This window comes from Cygnus olor, chromosome 1 (assembly GCF_009769625.2).
Source record: "Cygnus olor isolate bCygOlo1 chromosome 1, bCygOlo1.pri.v2, whole genome shotgun sequence".
Classification (NCBI taxonomy): Eukaryota; Metazoa; Chordata; class Aves; order Anseriformes; family Anatidae; genus Cygnus; species Cygnus olor.
The window spans coordinates 153,068,106-153,090,645 of NC_049169.1; the positions used below are offsets into that span (position 1 = coordinate 153,068,106).

Genomic DNA, 22,540 nt, shown 5'->3' on the forward strand with positions numbered 1-22,540 from the left:
GACAGATACAAACATCCATTCATGATATATTTGGTTTACATGGCAAGATTTTGGTAGCATAGGGGCTGCAGGGATGGCTTTCGTGAAAAGAGATCAAGAGTTGCCCCCGTGTCAAAAAGAACCAGTTCTAGTCAGCTCTACAACAGATCTTTTGCTGGAAAGCCGAGCCAATGAGTGACAATGGTTGCACCCCTGTGATAATACATTTTGTAAAAGGCTAAAAAACACCTTGCAGCAGCTGTGAGTCAGATGAATGAAGAAATGTGAGGGAAGCAGCCCTGCAGCTCCCAAGGTGCGTGCAGCAGGAGGGCAGGAGGTGCCCCAGGCACGCAGCAGCAGTTCCCCTGCGGCCTGTGGAGAGGCCCCTGGTGGAGCAGGCTGTCCCCCTGCAGCCCATGGGTCCCACATGGAGCAGATCTCCACGCTGCAGCCCGTGGGTAGAGGAGCCCCCGCTGGAGCAGGTGGAGGTGGCCTGGAGGAGGCTGCGGCCCATGGAGAGCCCCCGCAGGAGCAGGCCCCGGGCCGGAGCTGCAGCCCGTGGAGAGGAGCCCACGCAGGAGCAGGGGTCTGGGGGGAGCTGCCGCCCACCCGTGGGGGACCTGTGCTGGAGCAGTTTGCTCCTGGGGGAAGGACCCCGTGGTATGGAGCCGTGTGGGAGCAGTTCTTGAAGAGCTGCTGCCTGTGGGCAGCCCCCGCAGGCTCAGTTCGGGAAGGACGGCATCCCGTGGGAGGGACCCCGCGTGGAGCAGGGGCAGAGAGGGACCGTGAGGGAGTGGCAGAGACGAAGTGTTGGGGACTGACCGCAGCCCCCATTCCCTGTTCCCCTGTGCTGCTCACGAGGAGGAGGTAGGAGAGTCGGGAGTGATGTTGAGACTGGGAAGAAAGCGATTGAGAGGAAGGTACTTTTAGTTTTGCTTTTATTTCTCACTATCCTAGAATAATTTTAATTGGTAATAATTTAATCTTTCCCAACCTGATTCTGTTTCACCTGTGATGGTAAATGGTGAGCAATCTCTCTGTCCTCATCTCAATCCACAACATTTTCCATTTTATTTTCCCCACTGTCCTGCTGAGGAACTGGGGAGAGAGAGAGAGCAGCACGGTGGGCACCTGGTGACCAGCCGTGGTTGACCCACCTCACATGCGCTGTAAATCAAAGGACTGGTACTTAGCTCTTTTCATTAAGTTAATTGTTTGGTAACACATGGTCAGATTCGGCATCTAGTTTTATTGAAGGACTACTTTACTTCTCTCTTTCTCTTCACTTCTCTCTTTTCCTCTTCTCTTTGCCTTTCTCCTCATGCCTCAACCCTTTGTTCCTTACACTGACAGGAACATCAGGAACAACATGGTAAATATCCTGCCAAGTGCCGTGACTGGCTTCTGCTAGAAACTTGAGACGTTCACGTGCAAAGAAGGGACACAGACACATATGCTGACTAAACTCAGTTTATGCCTACCTCATGTTTAGGAAGTTAATTTTAGTCATGTTGGTTAGAAAATAACATTTTCAAACAAAACAAAGAACTCTGAAACCCAAAAGATTAAATTCTGGAGTTTGAACACTTTATATAGACACCATGTCCATCTCAAAGGCCTACTGTAATAGCAGGCCCTAGGACAATTATGGTCTCATTTTGAATAGCGTGTTAGATTTCAACATTCAAGGTGAAAAAAGCACAGCAAAACAGAAGAGAACACTACATCCTATGAAGCAATGAGACTGGTTTTGCATGGAGGAAAAAAATTGAAGAAACAGTACCACTGAGAGAAAAAACAACTGTATAAGCCTCTGTACAAACTACTGGCATAGAACAAAGAATCAAGGGCTAGCATTTCTCATGAGAGAAACAGGCTTTTCAGAGTTTAAAAGGGTGATTATTAAACACAGATTAATAAAAAACATTTCACGTTAGTAAATGTTTTGTGTGCACAAAGCATAGGAAACAATGGTTCTGAAACATACGAAAAGACGGGTAGCTAACTAAATGTTACTTCTGCAAAAATATCTGCTGTTGTCAATGGAAGTTCTGTGGGATTAAAATTTGCAGAAATAACCTGTTGTTTTATTCAGAATGACTCACTACATTTACTAACTGCAGTACTGTCTTTTTCTTTGCTTCACATCATTTAAGCCCTTTGTAAAAACATCAGCCCGACAAATTCACAACCGCATATTTTTGTGGGACTGAAAATATCAGTTATAAAAGCAGCCACACATAATACAAAGTGTGCTTTATCAGTAACTCAAGTTACCAAGTTTATTCAGCACTCTGCATTTCTACAGGCTGTCCAGATACTGCCAAATTATGCGTAAGGTGGCAGCCTTTATTCTGAAAATGTTAAGCAGTCTCAAAAAATATTCCTTAAAAGCAGGTAACTCCCTGAAATATGACAGCCCTTGACAGCTGTGATCCTCTAACTGATGGAGCCCAGGACTACAAGCAACCATCCACTGCACTCAACATTTCTGCTAGACACGAGCAGGACACCCCAGTGCCTGAAGCTTCTTCACACCAGCAGAAACAGTAGGGTATGTTACCCAATATTCCTGTATTTAATTGCCAATATTTCACAGAAATATAGAAAAAAAAAAAAGATTAAAAAAAAAAGAAACCAAAAACTAACAAGACAACCAAGTCACAACCCTTAGTGAAGCTGTGCATCTTGAGGAGAAAAGAAAGTTTCCTCCTCTCCATGGACATCTCAGCAGAATCACTGCAACTTTGGGTTCACTAAAATATACGACCAACAGATCACTTTACGGTTCCTTTGTGAAGATAAAAGTCAGACATCTACTGCTCCTACAAAAAGCTTTAGTTTTTAATGCCAAGACTATCTAATGATTTATTCCATAAACTGCTCAGTTCCATTTTAAACCAGTGTCACTTTCTTTTCCCTCCCTTCCCATCAGCAAGATAATCCAGAACTTTCCTTTTCTGCAGGTTAGAATCTTTCTTCCAATTTTGCTTGCAATTTGTTTACCACTAACAAGATGTTAACATTGTTCTTTAGCTCCTTCTACAAAGATCAGTTAATCATATCGCCTCTCAACCTTTGTTTTGCAAAGCTTAAGATAATATCTGTTACTCTTTCACAAAACTGTTCTCTGTTGCCCTGTTCAGCTATCTGCTGGCTGACCTAGAGTACATGATCACTTCTGTACTACCAGCCTGCTACAATACACAACTTAAAACTTCTTCAGTAAGGTATTCTCAATAGACAACCTTTGTGAAAGCAATTTTTGCAGACTACCAAAGACTTATACAGGCTATAGCACTATAAGGATAAAGAAAAAAAATTGTCACGATCCTTTCTTTAATACATGGTTAGCACGCTGCCATTCCTGTGAAGGCCAAAACCAACCATTTTGGGGGGATACTGATGATAGGTATAGGCATGGCTCACCAAACCCTGTACCCTAATCAAGAATAACATCACAGCAACAACTATTGTCCTTAATAATGTCAACTAGGTGTTACAGAGCTCGGTACCTGTGCTTACCCACTGACAACTGCTGCTCTGCATCCGCTATCTGCAGCAAGTGGTTCAAGTGATTGATGGTGACAGCTTACCAGGTAGCTCTGCTTTTTTTGACTGACAGCATTACCCACAGCCTGAGTTCAGCAAGAAAGAGGAGCTTGCACCTTTCTAAAAGGCGGGGTCTGCCAGTGAATCTCACATTGGACTAAGTCTGGAACAGAACTTGGAGGGAGGCAGAAGGCATGTGGAGGCATTCGAATACATTGAAGGGGTTCAGATGGGTATTTTGCTGAAGAAGAACAGTTGAACATATATTGAAAATTTTAGTGTCACAAGTTCATCTGGCTTGGGTGCTTAACTACACCTCATTTCTCCAGTTTAACCTAACACGTTTTATTTAGCCTCTGGAGAGCAGACAGTAAGACTGTGACTCACTGAGGAGTCACCACTTGCTGTTCCTCAAATTCAAGTCACTTGAAAAATAACATTTGTCCACAAAAGGGCGGGGTTCAGCTACTCATTAGTTCAAGACACCTGAGTTCTGTCCCAGAAAAAAAGAAAAAAAAAAAAAAAAGAGCTTTGGAAGGAAGGGCAGTTTTGCACAGAAGATAAGAAACTGAACTGGGACTCAGGCTGGCTGAATTCATTTTCTGGTTGATCCATAAAAACCCTGCATAATTTCAGAAGTCACTTCTTACCTGGCATAGTAGCTCTGTACATACGGAACAGTAAAGCTAAATTCAGTTGCTTTTACGAACTGCTCAAATAGAGTAGGGACTAAGCAAGCAGACAGAAAAATAAATTATCATTGGCATCATAACACAGTAGTCAAAATATTAACTGCACTGCTTTGATGTAACCATCTCTGAAAGTAACATATTAGTTTACTAATTTACATGTTACGCTCCTTGCATGCCAAAAGCAAAACAGTAGAATTCTGCATCCCAAAGGTAAACACAAACAAATCACACTTTTTGACACATGCCACTTTTTTGGGTTCAAATCTTCAAATTCTGGGGCAGGCAGATGTTGGAGAAACAGCAGCAGTGTAAGACAAAAACCAAATAGCTAGAAAGATAAACGGTGGAGAGGAATGCGATCTGTATCATCCAGATCAAGCAATTAACATCCTGTGAGGCTGGGCTGGATTGGTGGCTAATGTACACGCATAGCTCCAAGGGTACAATCTAGTAATGTATATTAATCAAAGAAAAGTAATATTTTATCAGATCAGAGCAGGAAATGCATTTTGGTATTATTTTCATAATGCTACAGTTATTTTGAAATGATCATTTCCTTTAATATGAAGTTGTGGTATTAATGTCAGCCCCTGAGCATACCTGCCTTTGTATCTAGAAATTTCTCATTTCGACCACATATTTTTGCTGCTGGACAGGGAACCACATTGTAGTATGACTCTGTGTACATATGAAGCAAGTTCCCTCTGTAATTTCCCTTTAAAAAGTAGTTAAGTCTTCATTTAAAGAGATTTTATTCTCTGATGAAGCTAAATAATTAAAAAATAATTTGAAAACAATAGAGAAAAAATCGACAATGAGCCCAGTAAGTTCTCTCAAAGACCTTCTTAATGTGGTGTTGGAGGATAAATGCACATAAAAAATAAGGAGCAGGACATTCTACATCAGGCACTTCAGCTCCTTGCCATCTGAGGAGAACCACGCCGTGCCTGCAGTGGGAGCTTAGCACTGAAAATCACGGTGTGGTGCCACCTAAAAGCTCCAAGTAAGCACAAAAGTAACTAGCAAGGCTCTTTTTCATTCTGCTATAGCAAGGACATTTCCTGTGAGATGAGATACGTTTAGTGAAGTTGAACTGTGTCGCAAAATCTGCATTTACTTCAGGCTTCCTGACGAGGCAGACACGTCAGGCAAGGTCCTGTCCCTGCACACCTCCAGCGTGGCAGTGTCACCAGAAGCTCGCCCTGTGAACACCGCCCGAGCTCTCCCAAGAAGCATCCCACCTCCGCATGCGCTGGACCCGCCAAGACCGGCATCATCGTGCCTACTTGCTCATTTTTGAGAATCAGGCCACTTAAATGAGGCCACTTGAAAGATAAACTGCCTTTCGCAGTCATGAACGATCAGTATGAATTTGTGGGGAAAATCCCACGTAACACTCAGCCACCGCCTCTAACAGCAAATGGCAGGGTTTTCCATCTATCTCTGATCTCCATAACCTTTTCAGCAAACACACGGTTTCGCTGTCAGATCAAGGTTCCTTACCCAGAAACAAGGTTATTCCAGGTGCCTACAGGTTACCTCGCAGCTTGACATCCCATTCCTTTCCTATTCCCACCTATACTTACCGATACCATTTTAGCAGAATCCGACGTGTGTTCTAAAAGCTGTTTATTTATTTTAATGTGTATACCTTGCGTGTGTATTACTACAACTTGTATCCTTGCTCAAAATGCAATAAGCTTACCAAGTTACACATCCTCACTAATCTCTAGAACCAGCCAGGCTCCTCAACTCCCTCACAAATTTTCAAAGGGCATTTCTGTAAAGCCTCATCATTACGATTCTAAAACACTGCTGGGAATGTACACGGGCTGTTGAGATGTCTGTTTTTACACAGCATATCAGCATGCCCCAAGCCTGAGGTTTTCTTGTGCTGTGTCAGATCTGATCAGTAAGAAGCGATTTTAAAGCATGTACCGATCATACTACTCTTTGCTCCAAACTAAATTTTGGTGTTGTGGGTTATTGATTTTCCTTTTTTTTTTTTTTTTTTTTAAATGCAGATGTAATATAAACAACGTTTTTCACTCAGGATTTTTCGGTTGGTCAACAATTCGTCAAGAAAACCTCTGGGTAAAGTCCCTTCTATGAAAGTCAGTAACGCGTAGTTTGTGGTGGGGGGGAGGCGTTTCTAATTACTCTCTTTGAACAGACTAATTGCAAAAGAATTAAAAATAGATGCTTTCACATCCCATAAAACTGTAGGCAGCAAATCAAGACCAGCATACAAACAAGCTTTTTTTTAAGCACATGAAAAAAAATCTACCCCTCCCACAAAAGAGACTCACGTAATCAGTCTTGAAAACAATGTGCAAGGGTAAACTTTCACAGTCAAGCCATCCTGCTAATGCCCTTAGCTGCTCAGAGGATCTAAGAAGCTACGGATATGTAAGTACAGACAAGAAATAACTTTTTTTTTCTTCACTGAACAGCAAACAATTCCAGAAAGATAATTTCTTTATTGCATTATTATGAATATGTTCATGTAGTAGGAGAGACAAGGCTTGTAGAATAAATTCTGTAACATTTTACATTGCCATATTAATATGCTACTTGTTATTTCTTATTTCTTATTAAAATGCCAGATGATCCACAACATCAACAGGTTATTTCAAATGTTTTCTTATACCACTGATTTCTTAAAATAACATTTCTAATAATTTTGACAATCAGAAAGAAATGTTTGATATTGCATTATCTTAGCTTTTTCAGTAAAAGTAGTTTAAATGATACTAATGCAAAATAACTACTGTTCAAGTATTAAGCGAAACACTGCAGTTCTTAAGTCATTCACTGAACCTTGCAAAATACTTTAATACTAGGAGAAAGCCTTAAAACAAATCTGTACTATGGCAGTGAATGCACAGCTTGCTCATTCATACGCGCTACTTGTCTTTATTCTCTGCTCAAGAGCTCCTCAGTCGCTCTTCTCATGTCTGAATAGTGAAGCAGAATATTTTAGAAATACAAGTGATACATTTTTTATACACCTTCCTATTAAACAGGATATATTTTTTATGTAATACTGGCAAAACAAGATAGACTGTTCAACAGTCAGCAACTCAACTACCATTTATAATAAAACATAGAGGTGGCATGCATGCCCTTAAGCACATAATATAAGAGGTCTGCCTAACATTTCCATGGCTCCTCTGGAATAGAGACAAGGGGACTGACAACTTACCAGGCAATTAGTCTTTAACAGCTCAAATCTCATCTCTTTCTCTTCAGAGATTGTGGAGTACATACACACGCAATGAATAATAAATTTAAACTAAAGTCATGAAGTTTTAATCCCTAAAATTAATTAAAGACTGTACCTGCACAGGTTCCATATGATCTGGGCAGAAAAAAAAAACATGCATTTTTTCTAGTTACTAAGATACAAATTCCTTATTTGTATCTTTTTTTCACCTTTCTTTCCTTCTAGTTGCAGGAATGTAGTTGTGGCTAAGGTTTTTCTTTTGCTTATTTGCTATTTTTTAGGCTCTCTCTTTTTTACATTAAATAGATTTAAGCAAGTAAATTGAAGGGAGGTTAATCTTCTCATCATGAGCACGGCTCTTCACATTAACATGCATCTTTGGAAAATATGATTTAGGTTGGATAATTCTCACACTTCCATAGCAGGGATCACATTGGGAAAGACAGATCCAACAGATAAGAGCTAGACACATACACGTCTTCCACTTTAACTAATTATGCAGCATTTCAACTCAACTTTACTTCCATTTCATTACTTTACCGTAACTTTTATTATTTTAGGACACAAAATGTAATCGTCATGCAACTTTGTAAAAGAGTAGTAGATGAAAGCTGAACCATAAAGATCCCATACAGTCTGCATCTGCAAATTCTGTTAGAAATGTTTAAAGAATATTTTAATTCTTCATAGCCATCATTAAGAGAATTTAATTCGTGCGATGCACGATTTGGATTCTCAAATTTGGGTTTATACTACGAAAGAGTAAAAGCACTAGACTGGAAACTATCTCACCGAAATTAGCCATGGGTAGTGACCTGTGGATTCAGTCATCAGGCTTACTCGTTGCAATTTTGGACACAAAACTCAACAGCTCTGAAAACTGTAAATTAACATAATGCACTAAAAGAACGTGAGGGTTACAGCATTAGAAAGAAACAGGAAGCTTTAGGACACGCCTGTCTCTTGCCTCAGCTTTTATTAACCACGTGTAGTTCCCAAGCTGGTAATACATGTCTAGATATGTGCAGCTTTCTTAGGTATCTGAACCTTTCTATAACAACAAAGCATTCTACTATGCAACTTAGCAGGCACACTTCTTAATGAACATAACCTAGTTGAAACAAACGTTTTTCTCAAATACATAAAACTTACACTGCAGTGAAGACCACGTGTATGTTAAATTAGAATTTCAGCCAGTAAATATTACTGGTCAAAAGAAAATTAATTTTAGAGATTAAGGAAAACATTAAACTTACACTACCACAGCATTGCATAGTTCCCATCTTCCACTGTTTATAAATTCTCTAAGACTTAACGGCTTAGACCTACAGAGGACGACTCTCATTTATACTCTTTATGCATACCTAAACAGTGTTATTCCCCATTGCACTTTGTTAAAGCAACAATGTCTCAAAGTGACTAAATCCTACTATGTACAGAGCCAGGATAGAGCTTTCTAACGACTTGCCATGCCTTCCCAAGAATTTAATTGGTATCCCTCTTAAATCAGCTGCTGGACAGATGAACTAGGGACTCATCACAAAAAAAGAGAAAAAATTACAAAGAGAGAGACAGACGAATCGCACATTAGATTACAATATGCAGTTGAAGTATTTTATATATTCTCTCTCTTGCTAAAAACAAACAAACAAAAACAAACAAAAAACAGACGGTGTTCCTATACCGAAAGTAGGAGATGATAACAGGAGGAAAACTCATTTAGTTTACAGAGAGACAGCTTTGTATCACTGCTTGCACATAATTTCACAGAATCACAGAAGTGCAAAAGGCCGAGGTTGGCAGGGACCTGTGAAGATCATCTAGTCTGCCCCCCCTGCCGAGCAGGATCACCTGGAGCACATTGCACAGGATGGCATCGAGGAAGGTTTTGAATATCTCCAGAGAAGGAGACTCCACAACCTCTCTGGGCAACCTGTGCCAGTGCTCTGTCACCCTCACAGTAAAGAAGCGCCCTCTCATAATCAGAATGAACTTCCTGTGCTTCAGTTTGTGCCCGTTGCCTCTCGTCCTGTCGCTGGGCAGCACTGAAAAGAGACCAGCTCCATCCTCTTGACACCCTCCCCTCAGATATTCATACACAAATTTATAATTTAAATTTATTATTTAAACCACATAATCTAAGTTTGTAACGCTACAATTGCTGGCTCATGGCTTAGGTTTATGCACTTTAATAGTTGAATACATGCAACACCTGTATCCTACGTGTAAAGGCCATCATACAGACACATCTCAGAGAACCTGGGCTTTGGATTACTTATTTCCAAACTGGAGCCACCATTTCCATTCATCCAATACCCTTCACAGTGGGAAGTCTACCCTGAGCTGGGCTCTTGTGTACTGTGCTACAGATGTAAAACAAATAACTAATGCCAGTCAAACGTTTTCACAGAAAACCAATCTCCTAAAAGAACTTAATTTCCTTCTTTGATGAGATTACAAAACTGGCTGACAAAGGCACCTGCACAGATTTAACACATTTTAGATTTTATAAGCAGCTTGACCTGGTACTGTGATTTTTTTCTGAGTAGATATTATGGCTGTAAAACATCAGGCAACCACAGAGAACAGATTAAAAGCCAGCTAGCTAACAAATCTCATCAAGTAATTGGTTAAAGAAAAAAAAAAAACATTACTGAGTGGGTGTATGTCAACGTATTTCATCAACGATCAGAAAGCAAATACAATGCTAAAACTTGAAAATGGCAAGAGACAGAACAATAAGGCACAAGCCACACTGGTTGTAAGCCTGGGCATAATATTAATTTTAGACTCTCCCAGGCGTAAGGTCCTCCCAGGAAGAAGCTGAGAACCGTGGCCATGCCCACAGACTGGAGTTACCCTAGGACACAGTGAATTGGGGAAGCACTCCAGGATCACAGTGAGCTAACAAGCTCCCAGTGCAATGCTATCCACCTCCCTCTGATACCTAACCCACAGACCAGAAAAAACAGGGACAGAGTGGTGAGGACACCTTCAAGTATGCCAGCACCTGGAATCCCATCTCCCGTAGCGGACTGAACTGGAGTTAGAGCAGAAGTCACAGATTATTTTGCCTTACGGCGAGACATCTGAGAAGCTCACCTTGAATTGCCAAAACAACAAGACTGTATAAACACCTCTGTGGGCAGACGGACTATTTGCTAAAGCAGTTTTTATTCTAAGAGGAAAGGCTCAACAAAAACAGTATCTGCAAATTGATTTTGGAGAAAAATAACAGACACCCACATTTTTGACAGGGAGGTTGACTAAACAATACTCCAATACAAAGGGCTAATTCTCCCTCTCAAGTTCTCCAAGTCAAGACCAAATACCCTTGTGGAAAATATGCTGCGAATCAAGACAGTGGAATCCATACACAAACAACTAAAATACTAACATAACCTTGATTACATGGGAGGTCACATTAAATGAGTAAGTGGTCTCTCTGCACTAGAACTTTATCAGTATCATCGAGGACTGCACGTCTGCAGACTCAGAAAAAAGTAAAAGCATAAATAACCTTCTTTACAACACTCATATAGAGACAGGAATTTTAAAAACTTCATGCCTTAAAATTTCTTACATACCTCTGCCAGAAAACTGTGGCAATATTTTCTAAAATTACTAAATCGGTAAAGTAAATTAACAATTTATTTTTTTCCCTCCAAATACATACTTCAAAATAATATCATTAACAAACCCCGTAGACCGCTGGAGAGGGGTATTTAATCTGTCAACAGAGAAGAGCAAACGCTCTGGTAGTGACTCCCAAGGTTAGCTTCAGCGGTGTGTCTGCATTCGTGACAGTGCACGGCAATGTCCTCGTAAGGTTCTAGGGCACACAGCTCACTAAAATCAGTAAGAATCAAGTCACTGCACTGCTCAGCTGGTCTGAGATTTGCAGCAGTAGAGAGGCAACGTTCTCCACTTTTGCTCTAGGAATGCAAAAAATGCAGTAAGTACCCTAATCAGGACTGCTGTTGTTTTTTCAGATATGTTCTGTGAAGTATGGCATATGCTGTGTATGTATAGTAGACCGATCACTAAGGATTGCTGCCAAGAAATAAATAGCAACCTGACACAAGGAATAGGGCTCGAAAACTATCTCGTCTTACTCAATAGTCTAGACGCCCTTTCAGGAAGAAATCACTATTTTAAAAGCAGCCTGGTTCAAGATTGACAAGAAAAGCTGAAATGCCTGCTGAGGTGAAACGGAGTTCATCCAACAACAACAAGAGCTCAGAAGTACAAAGAAGTTACCATAGCTCAGCTGACGTACATTAAATTGTGATATGGCAGCAACTTTATCATCTGTTTGAGCCCCAAGACAGATAGAGTATCTCAACTGTTTTTTTAAAAATACGAAATATATTCAGGAAATGTAGCAGCTAGACATCACAGTGACTGCTTGAAAATGCCCACACATAGCTATATACAAACCGAATACTAATACTAATCTAGAGTATTGTAAAACGTGTGCCCTACATTAGCAGGCAAAATATTTTGGGAATAGCAGAGGATCAAAGGGAATCCCTGCCCAGGGCTGACTCCCACGGCAAGCCGAAGAGCCTGCTGACATCCTCTTCCAAGGAGCAACGACGTGCACGCTGACCTGGAAGTGCACGAGCTGTGGTTCTCTGGCTTTCTTCTCATCTGTTTGTGGCCAGTTTGTTCCACCGTGCAACTAGGGAACTTCTTTAGGGACCAGGAACGTACCTGTGCTTGCCTTGTGATAGAGTGGGGAAGGATGGGAAAAGGGAAAGAGCTGCTCAAGTTAGCCACTCCCTACGTATATCCATGCTAGCACCATGGATAGACACGCTCTCTCCTGGCTGGACTCCTTTTCAATATAGCTATGTTTTTACACGAGGGTGAACATCCTATTTTGAGCAATAACAATTTCTAGATGACTGTATTACAATAAAGTAGAAGATCCTATTTTATAGCACAAAGTAGATGACATTTTATGAAATTCTACTGATGTCAGAAAAAAAGTCACTGAAATTATAGATATTTTCCTAAGTCATATGTAAATGTGTTTGAATAGTAGATATTCTACATTTTATGAACATTGATAGACAAATGAATGTATGTGACAACCTTACATATTATTTATGAACAAAAACTATCACATTACAGTGAACAGAAAATAAAATTATGCCATGAATATACTGTAGGTAGTCACTGCTATAGAACTGTTTATCTTGTAAGATGTAAATCTTACATAATTTTTCTTTGCATATGTTTAAGAAATGATTTTACCTAAATTTCAAGGAAGACATGGGTAGAAGATACATGTCATGCTGCGAGTCTGAAGTCCGAAACATACAAGTAAGAGAGACAGAACAAACCAAAATACCTCACCAACTCTTATCCAGATGCCTACAAAACCCCACATTTTCTGCAAAAATCAGCCTGTTACACTTAAGTAAAATGAACCATGCTACGTGCTTCTATATGGAAGACACATTCTTAGACATTCCAGACATTCTTAAATCTGTGCAACAGCTACAGAGCTGATTTTTACCAATTCAATTCCTGTATTCAAGCCACAGTGCTCCCAGATGAGATTTAACTTCCAACCCCGAATGCAGTCTTCACATCTTGACACATGCTACGTGCTTCCCTGGTATCTTTAAGAATCAGAACACTTCACATTTATCAGTCGGAAATCACTCACCTGTCTTTCCTACAGCCTGTACAAGACTTGATATTGACTTGATAGCTAGTGTATAGACTTGATATAGTATTCAGATGCTAAGTTTCTTCCTTAATCACATGTAATATAACTTACTCGTGCATCTTAATATATGGAGTTTACAGTTAGGTAAAAATCAGGAATTTGAGATCCATCATCCATTATCTGCAGGTTTAGTGTTTACAGGGAACCTTACATACCCCTGCTAACCTAGGCAGAAGTCTGATCAAACTGAATTACAATACGTGTTGCGGGTAAATTAATTGTGAACAACCTGAAATAAATAGGACAATCTCAAACATGAAAGAAGATACTAACCTTTCAATGCCTCCACAAGTTAACTAAAAGATAATTAATACTTTATAAAAGGTATAGTTTAAAACATGTAAAATGGAGAAGTATTTTCTATAAAGACTTCTTTAAGGTACAGCAGGTTACAGTTGTTTGCAAATATTGTGCATTGAAAGGCAGATCCTCGGAAATAACCTAGATGCTTTAATTAAAGATATCAGATGGATGTAAAAATCGGTTTACAACAGCTTTTATCTCCAGATATTCTGCATTAAAGCAGAAGCAATCTTGTTTTGACTGCTGCTTTAATCCATATAAGTGCAGATACACAGGCTGACAGTTTGTATGAGTCATCCAGATGGCAAAGATGTCTGATACCAAAACTAGCACTAATATTTAATATCTGCAGAAATATAGACACATCACAGTCATAAAGACACAAGCGGCCTGAAGATTTTGAAAAGGACCAATTAGAGTGATTGCTGAGAGCATCCCAGACTGTACATAAGAATAATTTCTTCTGTTCTTCTTTTTTTTTTTTTAAATATATGTAACTGCATAAATAGAGCTTTGTATAATTCTGAGGTGATGGTGCTTGCAGCAGTGATGTTGAAAGACTTTCACAAGAATATTCTCCTGGTGATCACCTTCTTACAAGAGTGTATGAACACATACACAGTCTGTGACTGCAATGTGCCTGGTTGGCTATTGGAAATTTTCCTACAGGTTTTCTGGAGAGCGCAAGGAATAAAATCATCTCACTTCTTTTCACATGCAGTCTCTCCAGCAAGAACTGAAAGATACAACCGCTCTTCACAGTCAAAAGAGTGTGAAACACGTGGTGGTTTTACTCAGCTGGGCAGCTGAGCTCTATCTACCGCAACCGCTCTCCCACTCCCCCTCCTCAAAGGGAAAGGAGGAGAAAAGATGATGAACAGGGCTCAACGGGAGAGATAAGAACAGGGAGATCACTCAACAATTATCGTCATGGACAAAACAGACTCAGCATAGGGAGATTAATGTAATTTATGACCTATTACTAACAAGGTAGACCGGTGAGAAACAACAAAGCAAAACTACAAACACCTTCCTCACCATCCACCCTCTCCTTCCTCCTCCCCCCAAGTGGCGCAGGGGAACAGGCAATGGGGGCTGCGGTCAGTCCCCAACGCTTCGGCAGCTCCCTCACGGTCCCTCTCTGCCCCTGCTCCACATGGGGTCCCTCCCACGGGATGCCGTCCTTCCCGAACTGAGCCTGCGGGGGCTGCCCACAGGCAGCAGCTCTTCAAGACCTGCTCCCACACGGCTCCGTACCACGGGGTCCATCCCCCAGGAGCAAACTGCTCCAGCACGGGTCCCCCACAGATGGGCGGCAGCTCCCCCCAGACCCCTGCTCCTGCGTGGGCTCCTCTCCACGGGCTGCAGCTCCGGCCCGGGGCCTGCTCCTGCGGGGGCTCTCCATGGGCCGCAGCCTCCTCCAGGCCACATCCACCTGCTCCACCGGGGGCTCCTCCACGGGCTGCAGCGTGGAGATCTGCTCCGTGTGGGACCCATGGGCTGCAGGGGGACAGCCTGCTCCACCAGGGGCCTCTCCACAGGCCGCAGGGGAACTGCTGCTGCGTGCCTGGGGCACCTCCTGCCCTCCTGCTGCACTGACCTCGGGGACTGCAGGGCTGGTGCTCACTCCTCGCTCTCCCAGCTGCTGTTGTGCAGCACTTTTTTTTTTTTTTTTTTTCCTTTCTTAAATCTGCTCTCACAGAGGTGCAAACAACATCGCTTATTGACTCAGCTCTGGGCAGTGGTGGGTCCCTTTGGAGCTGTCTGAAACTGGTCTGATCTGACAAGGGGCAGCTTCTGAATTCTTCTCACACAGGCCACTCCTGCAGCGCCCTGCTACCAAAACCTTGCCATATAAACCCAGTGCAAAATGCCTTTTCTTTACGAACTCACGGTGATCAAATACTTAAGGAACAGTTTCAATGAGGAACAGCTAAGAAGGAAAACCATAAAAATGACAGATACTTTAAGGATGGTACTAATCTATAACAGAGAGTTCTCTCTGTGATTTGTTAGCTAAATTCTTCAGACTTTAGGGACTATTTTGCAGAACAGCTGCTTAAGGAGTACCATTAGATGCCCCATCCTTTCTGCCATTTATGCCTAGGGTGTGAAACTGTTAGGTATAACAACACAACTGAAAATACTCTGCACTGGAAGCAACATCAGCAGGACAGGGTCCTTTCCATTTCTAAAATTCTGCCAACTCATTTTTTTATTTTAAGTCCCCCAAATCACTGCCACTTTGCATTTCTTCCATGTCATTTTTGACCATTCAGGTTAAACAATTTCCAAAATGCACTAAATCATAACACGCGAAATACTTTTGCTGCGATTTATCTCTTTTGCAGCATGATTAATAAGAGACTGAAGCAGTAGTCTTATCAATTTATATATATAAACAATATTTGAATTAGACTGTAAAAGCCAATTCTTTGCACTAGCATTAAACATGCTGAATCATTATATCAGTATGGTAAGCAGGAATGCTGAAAAAAAATATTTTCTCCAAACAAGTTAAACCATCACAAAGTGAATCGTTAGAAATAAAAACTACCTAAAAATTATCAGCAATACATTTCAAAGATTTTGTCTGCTTGACTGACCCTTGGGGACTTCATATGCTCATTTATCATGTGGTATCTTCAGACTCCCTTTTCCTCTGGGATTGCTATGAACAGCCGCCCACCTCCTGCCTATCTGCCTGTAAGCTTCACTTTCTAAGTATATGGCATCCCTGGTTTATTACTTTGCCCGTTGTCTCATTTTTCTCAGGAGAGAAGGCATTGAGATGGAAATAGAAAAGCCAGATAGAGCCATCTGTTTGTTTGTTTGTTTTTGGAAAGAGGCTTGAAAGTCTTTCACCACAATGAAGTTTCATTTCAGTTTTTTACAATCTTGCTTTTTGCAATGTAGGTTGACCGTTGTTTTGCAGAAGAAGTTTATCTACACATATTACAAAATGTCCCCTTTTGTTTTTTCATGTTAGGTCTACTGAGCTTCCTGCAAAAACAGCGGTTGCAGAAATGGACACTTCCACAACTTCTCAGACAAACAGTTCTACCTGTGACTTATATGAACATAAAGATACAGCAAGGATACTCCTGTCTGTCTTCTACAGCCTCATCTTAATTTTTGGAGTGCTTGGAAACACAATCGCCCTCACGGTCATTTTCAAAAACAGGAAGAAGATCAATTCTACTACTCTCTATTCAACAAATCTCGTCTTCTCAGACCTATTGTTTTGTATCGCCTTGCCTACAAGGATAGCCTACTACGCCCTGGGTTTCCACTGGCCTTTTGGAGAAGCATTATGTCGAATAACTGCTCTCTTGTTTTACATCAACACTTATGCAGGTGTAAACTTCATGACGTTTCTGAGCATTGACAGGTTTTTTGCTGTCGTCCATCCCTTTCGATACAAGATCAGAAGGATTAAATATGCCAAGGGTATTTGTGTGTTTATCTGGTTTCTTGTATTCAGCCAGACTTTCCCGTTACTTATACAACCCATGACACAGGAAGAAAATGGAAGGACTACATGTATGGAATACCCAAACTTTGAAAAAATAGCCCATCTACCATTTATACTTCTTGCTGCCTGTTTAGTAGGGTACCTTATTCCCCTTGGAATTATACTATTTTGTTACTCTCAAATTAGCTGCAAGCTTTTTCAAACAGCCAAGGAAAATCCACTGACTGAAAAATCAGGGATAAACAAAAAAGCCATCAACACCATCATATTTGTAATTATAGTGTTCGTCATCTGCTTTACCCCTTATCATGTTGCAATCATACAACACATGATTAAGAAGCTTCAGAACCAACCCTTGTGCAGTGAAGAGCAAATTTTCCAGAAGTCACTCCATTATACTGTGTTTCTGATGAATTTTAATTGCTGCCTAGACCCTTTCATCTATTTCTTTGCATGCAAAGGATACAAAAGAACTGTATTGAAAATACTCAGACGACAAGTGAGCATATCAATTTCAAGCGCTGTCAGGTCACACCATGAAGAAAGCTCACGGGATGTGGGAGAAACACAAATGATGGTACTTGCAAAATCCACCAATGGGAAGTTACCTGAAAAATAAAGTCTGTAGTACACTGCAGTGAAGCAGGCTTAAAAATCCTGGGTTCACATAAAAATCTCTGTGTTCCCTGTACAGCAGCTTAAGGAATACTCCGTTTCTCAGACTGTCAGGAAATCAAGGAATGGTGTTAGACTGAAAAAGAATGATCACAGGACAGCAGGAAAACTCAAAGCTACAATTTCCTAGCTACGTCCTTTTGACTGATCTCATTACTTTTTCCAGGAAACGCACACCATTGTGAATGTCCAAATTCCATACTGCACATACGTACTCCTGGATGTTATTAAATCAAGCAAAGACTTGAGTCAGTTTAACTGTATGTCTGAGAAAGGATCAAACCAAATATAGCTTACTATTTAGAGTGACTACAACTAGCACATCTGGAAATTGCAAGACTCCTAGCTGAGCTCCAATTAGAGCAATGGTTTTGTTATCTCAGTCACACAAGCAAAGGAATCAAACTTCTAGACAAAACGGACAACTTCTGTACAGTTTGACTATCTCTAGTGCTTAGTTTATAGTCCTTTGGAGGTAAAACTGTATTTTGTAGTACCTGGAGCATGTATGCCTTAATGGAAAATTCACAGAGATACTATTGTCAAATATAATAGATGAAAAATTAATGAACTCTTTGGTTCTTCCCAATATTAGATATCTCCCATATGTTAAATCACGCATCTTTTCAAGGTGTATTATCTTTCAAACCCTTTTCCTGAAGGAAAACTTTCCTTTCCGGTGTGTATTACAGAGTTTCAAAGTCGTATATTAATTATTTATAAACACACAAGAAAGAAGTTGATGCTAGAGACTAAAATATGAAAACTACAGTGTCTCGGTTAAAAGAACATGGATACACGGTTCTTCAAAACTTCTGCTGAAGTCAGACACGGACACAAGACAAACTGTTAACCTGAGATCAATAAATGGTAACAGCAGGAATGGCTGGGAAAGGATGAGCTTTCCCACCATGCCTTCACAGAGCACGTCCGGAATCCATTTGGGCACACTGAAATGGTGCCAGAGAAAAGACCAAATGAGTTAAACACGTCCTACTGGAATTGGCTGACTACCAATATACATCCAGGATGCAGGTTTTGGGTTCCTGCTGTCATGCCCTTCCGTAACGTGACAGTTTCCTTCCCTGCTTTATTCCTGGCCCACACGTCTTTTCTTTTGTCTTCTGTCTTATTAATATACCAACACAACTTGGTAATTGCACCATGTGATGAAAAAGGAAAAATAAAAAATGCCCGATAATTACTGGTAAAAGCTATGCCAGATGTCAGAATAAATGATATTTATTGCAGCTGTATCTCTCCAGCATTGAGATTGTACTGGAAAGTCATCAAAGTATGTTACATTTGTCATCTCTGAAATTCCTTCCTTCCTTAGGTGTTGACCTCCACCTACCTGCAAACATGGAAGGGTCGAATCTGAACAGCAGTATGGAAATGTTATTAATAATTACTTTATAATGGGAGAGAAAGTGCAAAAGACCCTGAATTTCATACCACTTACATTGTCAAAATTGAGTTTCTAGTTACAAAAGACACTATGCAGCCACAGGAAAGTGGAGTAAGAAAATTTGTTTTCAACAGAAGTTCTGCTTCATTCTGTATGCTATAGCAGTTCTGTTCTTGTTGGCTTTTTTAATAAACTATTTGAAAATATTATTTAAGAATTTGTTGCTATAGGAGTAAATAAATGATAACCTGATAAAAACACAGGAAGACCACTCATGATTGCCTAGAAGTTGTAGAAATAAAATATATGTATTATTAACACCACACCATTACAAGCTCTTTTTAGTTCATTAATGTTTTGTTTTGTTTTTACTTTTGGTCTGCATTTCATCTGTGATTATAAATTTTTAAAGGCAAGAAGTTATTTTTTAAATATTTGTATGTAAAATATAACTGAAATATATATATCACACCACCCCATAATGCAAGTATTTATTCACTTTTAAGTGGAAACGAAGTGAAGGTCTATGCTGAAAATCTTGAGTTTCCCTGTCCCTGTTTTCTTATGTTAGTCATTCTGTTATTTTCATGTCTAGACTTTGAGAACGTTGATGTGATTTTGAAAACAAAACAGCTAACTTCGAATCAAACTACTGTTTTTGCTGAAGTGTTTTGGTCCAGTTAGCTACCAGTTTGAAAAAAAAGCTTTTTTCTCCTTATTCTATTATTTCTCAGATACTGAACAAAACAATAAAATAAAGATCTTTAAAAGCTATGATAAGCTCAGCTTCCTGACCAGAGTCCTAAAGACAAAGACAGTGACAATTTATAGCTGTGGCAGCTGATGCCACTGCTTCCCCTCGCTGCTTGCCAGCACTCGCAGCTCCTGCAAACTCCTATCAGTGAGGAGACTCTTTTATGTGTGCTTATCTGAAACTGCCAAATGTAGTCGTGGTGGTTTCAGCTGTCCTGGGACACTGCTTTAAAATAGCTTAGAGAGCATCTGTCTTAGCTCTTCTCCCAGTTGTGCTGTGGGGCTGGTAGCCATCACCAGAGAGGTGGTAACAACCTGCTGCATGGGAACAAGGGAGGCCAGTAATACTGGAAACCTAGAGCTCTTCCCAAATCAGTTTTGTTCAAGATGCCTTTTTCCATTCATTCTGCAGGCATTCTTCCCCCAGCACTGTTTGTTTGAATATTTTTACGACAGGAGTTACCCACGGTGGCACACCTCAAGTTCCTCTCTTACTGCATGCCACATACACAAAAATAGAAGGGGTAAAGCCATATCTGGTATCTCTTCTCCTCTCCAACACTGAGTATGCAACTGATGCTGAGGAAGCAGTAGGCAAAACACATAAACAGAATCCGTTGAAATAAAATAACGATTAAGTATCCTGGCTTTCTCCTTTGAAAGAATATTAGTCATTAACATTGAAGACATTCACACCGGTAAATTCCTGGAGCAGGACCCTCAGAAATTTAAGGAGGATTGCCAGGCAGCTCTTCCAAAGGTAACATCTTTTTGGTAAGCATACAGCATTCAGTAAGTGTGACCACGTAGATACCCAAGAAATACTGTCTGCCACTGCTTCTTTCTGAGTAGGTACTTCAAGCTACTTCTAAGTCCTTTGTTTGAGGTCTCATGGAACAATGCCTTACAGTAAATTAAAGTTCTTTATTAATGAGTCAGATATCTAAGTGCAAGACATTGTTAAGAGACTGAGCATCCCTTGGATCTTTGAACTTCCCATGAAGAGGGAGGAAAGACCTGATTGATTCTGTTGGTCTGACAAGACAAGAGCATGCCATGCCATGCAACACGTGGCTGAAGCAGCATGAGCTTTGCAAGAGAAAATCAGAATCCATCATTGGTAAAAACTTTTGATGACCTTTTCCATGTGACAGGCTGGGCCGTACAGATCTGGATCTCGCTCACCCTTTTCACAGATAAAGCAAGCAGCTGACAAGTAGGTTCATGTGGCTTACTCATTATGAGGACCTGACTGAAGTCATAAAGGGTCTCTATTTGGAGGGTGAAGTCCGGTCATGAGTTCATGACAAAATGATAGAATACTTTTCAATTCAAGACTGAGGAGCGTATGGCTAGGGCTGCTGCTAAGAAGACTTTGATGAGACTATGTGAAAGGCCACATTTCTTTATTTCCAGTAGATAACCAAGGGTAAATAGAAGAGTTCATGATGGGGAAAACAACTTCAAAGAAATCACCATTTTACAAGCCTCTTCACTAAGTTAGACCAGGTAGAGTCCTCTTTGCCATTTCTTACTGGAAAGATATGATTTCCTGGGACATCTGAAATCCAGGCAGTGAAGGGAAGACATTTTAGATTCAGGTGAAGATCAGCAGTCCTAACAGAAAGCAGAGGAGCATTCTGGGTTTCCAAACAGAGAGATTCATCAGGTCGTGAAACCAAACCCACCAAAGCCAAGCCTTTCTGTTGGCGTATTCAAAGCTCCTGGAAAGCTGACAGAAGAGACATAGTTATCTTCAAATGGGTACTGCTTCCTTGTAGGACTGGGACGATCTCACACTATGCAGTTTGTTGCTATACAACATGGTAATAGTACCGTCTGCAAAAATCTACGTGTAGTGGTTAAACTGAAAAAGTAGGGGAAGAAAGGGGTAGGGTGTCCATTGCTCAAAGGTGTCCATTGCTCAGAGACTGGCTGGATATCAGTCTGCTTGGAGGAGGTGGTGAGCAACTGCTTTTGCATTGCACTTTTTTTTTTTTTCTCACCCATTAAACTGTCTTCATCTCCACCCATGAGTTTTCTCGCTTTTACTCTTCCTAGTCTCTTTGCCATCCAGCTGGGGAGGAAGGAGTGAGCAAACGGAAGCGTGGGTGTTGAGCTGCTGGCTAGTATCAGTCTATCGCATAGGTCTACGTGGAAGTTCTGCTCCAAGACATTAATACATAATCCATACTCAGTGTCCAGAGGCTAGCTCATGTGCTCACTAACCAAGCAGGGACATAGCTGAAATTATCCTCCATGTTCACACTCCTTCTGAACACCACTTCTACCAACTCATGGATTTGGTTACGAATCTGGGGAAAAACTGCCTCAAGCAAAAAGAGTCATGAACTGAGATCGAGTTTAATAGATGAAGGGGGGGGGGAGTGAAAAACTGATTCAAAACTAGTCACTCACCATCACCTGCCCAGAATTAACATCTGGTTTGTAAATAAAATGGAGCTAAACCTGCAAAACCCTCACCCTGAGTCTGGCAGAAGAGGTGCACGCTGCCATCTGCACAGTGCAGAGCAGAAGACTTTTCACCGGTAGACAATGACCAACTTACACATATGCAATAAGGTTAATGGGAGCATGGAAGTGGTCCTGAGAGAAAAGAACGCTGGCTGCTGTAGAGCCTGTGTAAGTTTCAGGCATTGAGTGGGGACCATTTATGTACATACTTACCTTAAAGCCTGAAGAAATCAGGACTCTACAAGCTATCAGATCTATC

The 22,540-nt window shown here is 40.8% G+C and overlaps 2 protein-coding genes across 3 annotated transcripts in view; one reads left to right on the top strand and one right to left on the bottom strand.

Annotated features, from left to right (window-relative positions):
- Nucleotides 1-22,540, bottom strand: part of UBAC2 (UBA domain containing 2) — a 103,908-nt gene that overhangs the window by 37,313 nt on the left and 44,055 nt on the right. The gene's annotated exons all lie outside the window — the stretch shown is intronic.
- LOC121060383 (G-protein coupled receptor 183-like) lies at nt 6,165-19,820 on the top strand. The gene is made up of 2 exons (XM_040538117.1): nt 6,165-6,632; nt 16,485-19,820. Coding segments are annotated over exons 1-2 (1,107 nt in total). The 5' UTR covers nt 6,165-6,630; the 3' UTR covers nt 17,590-19,820.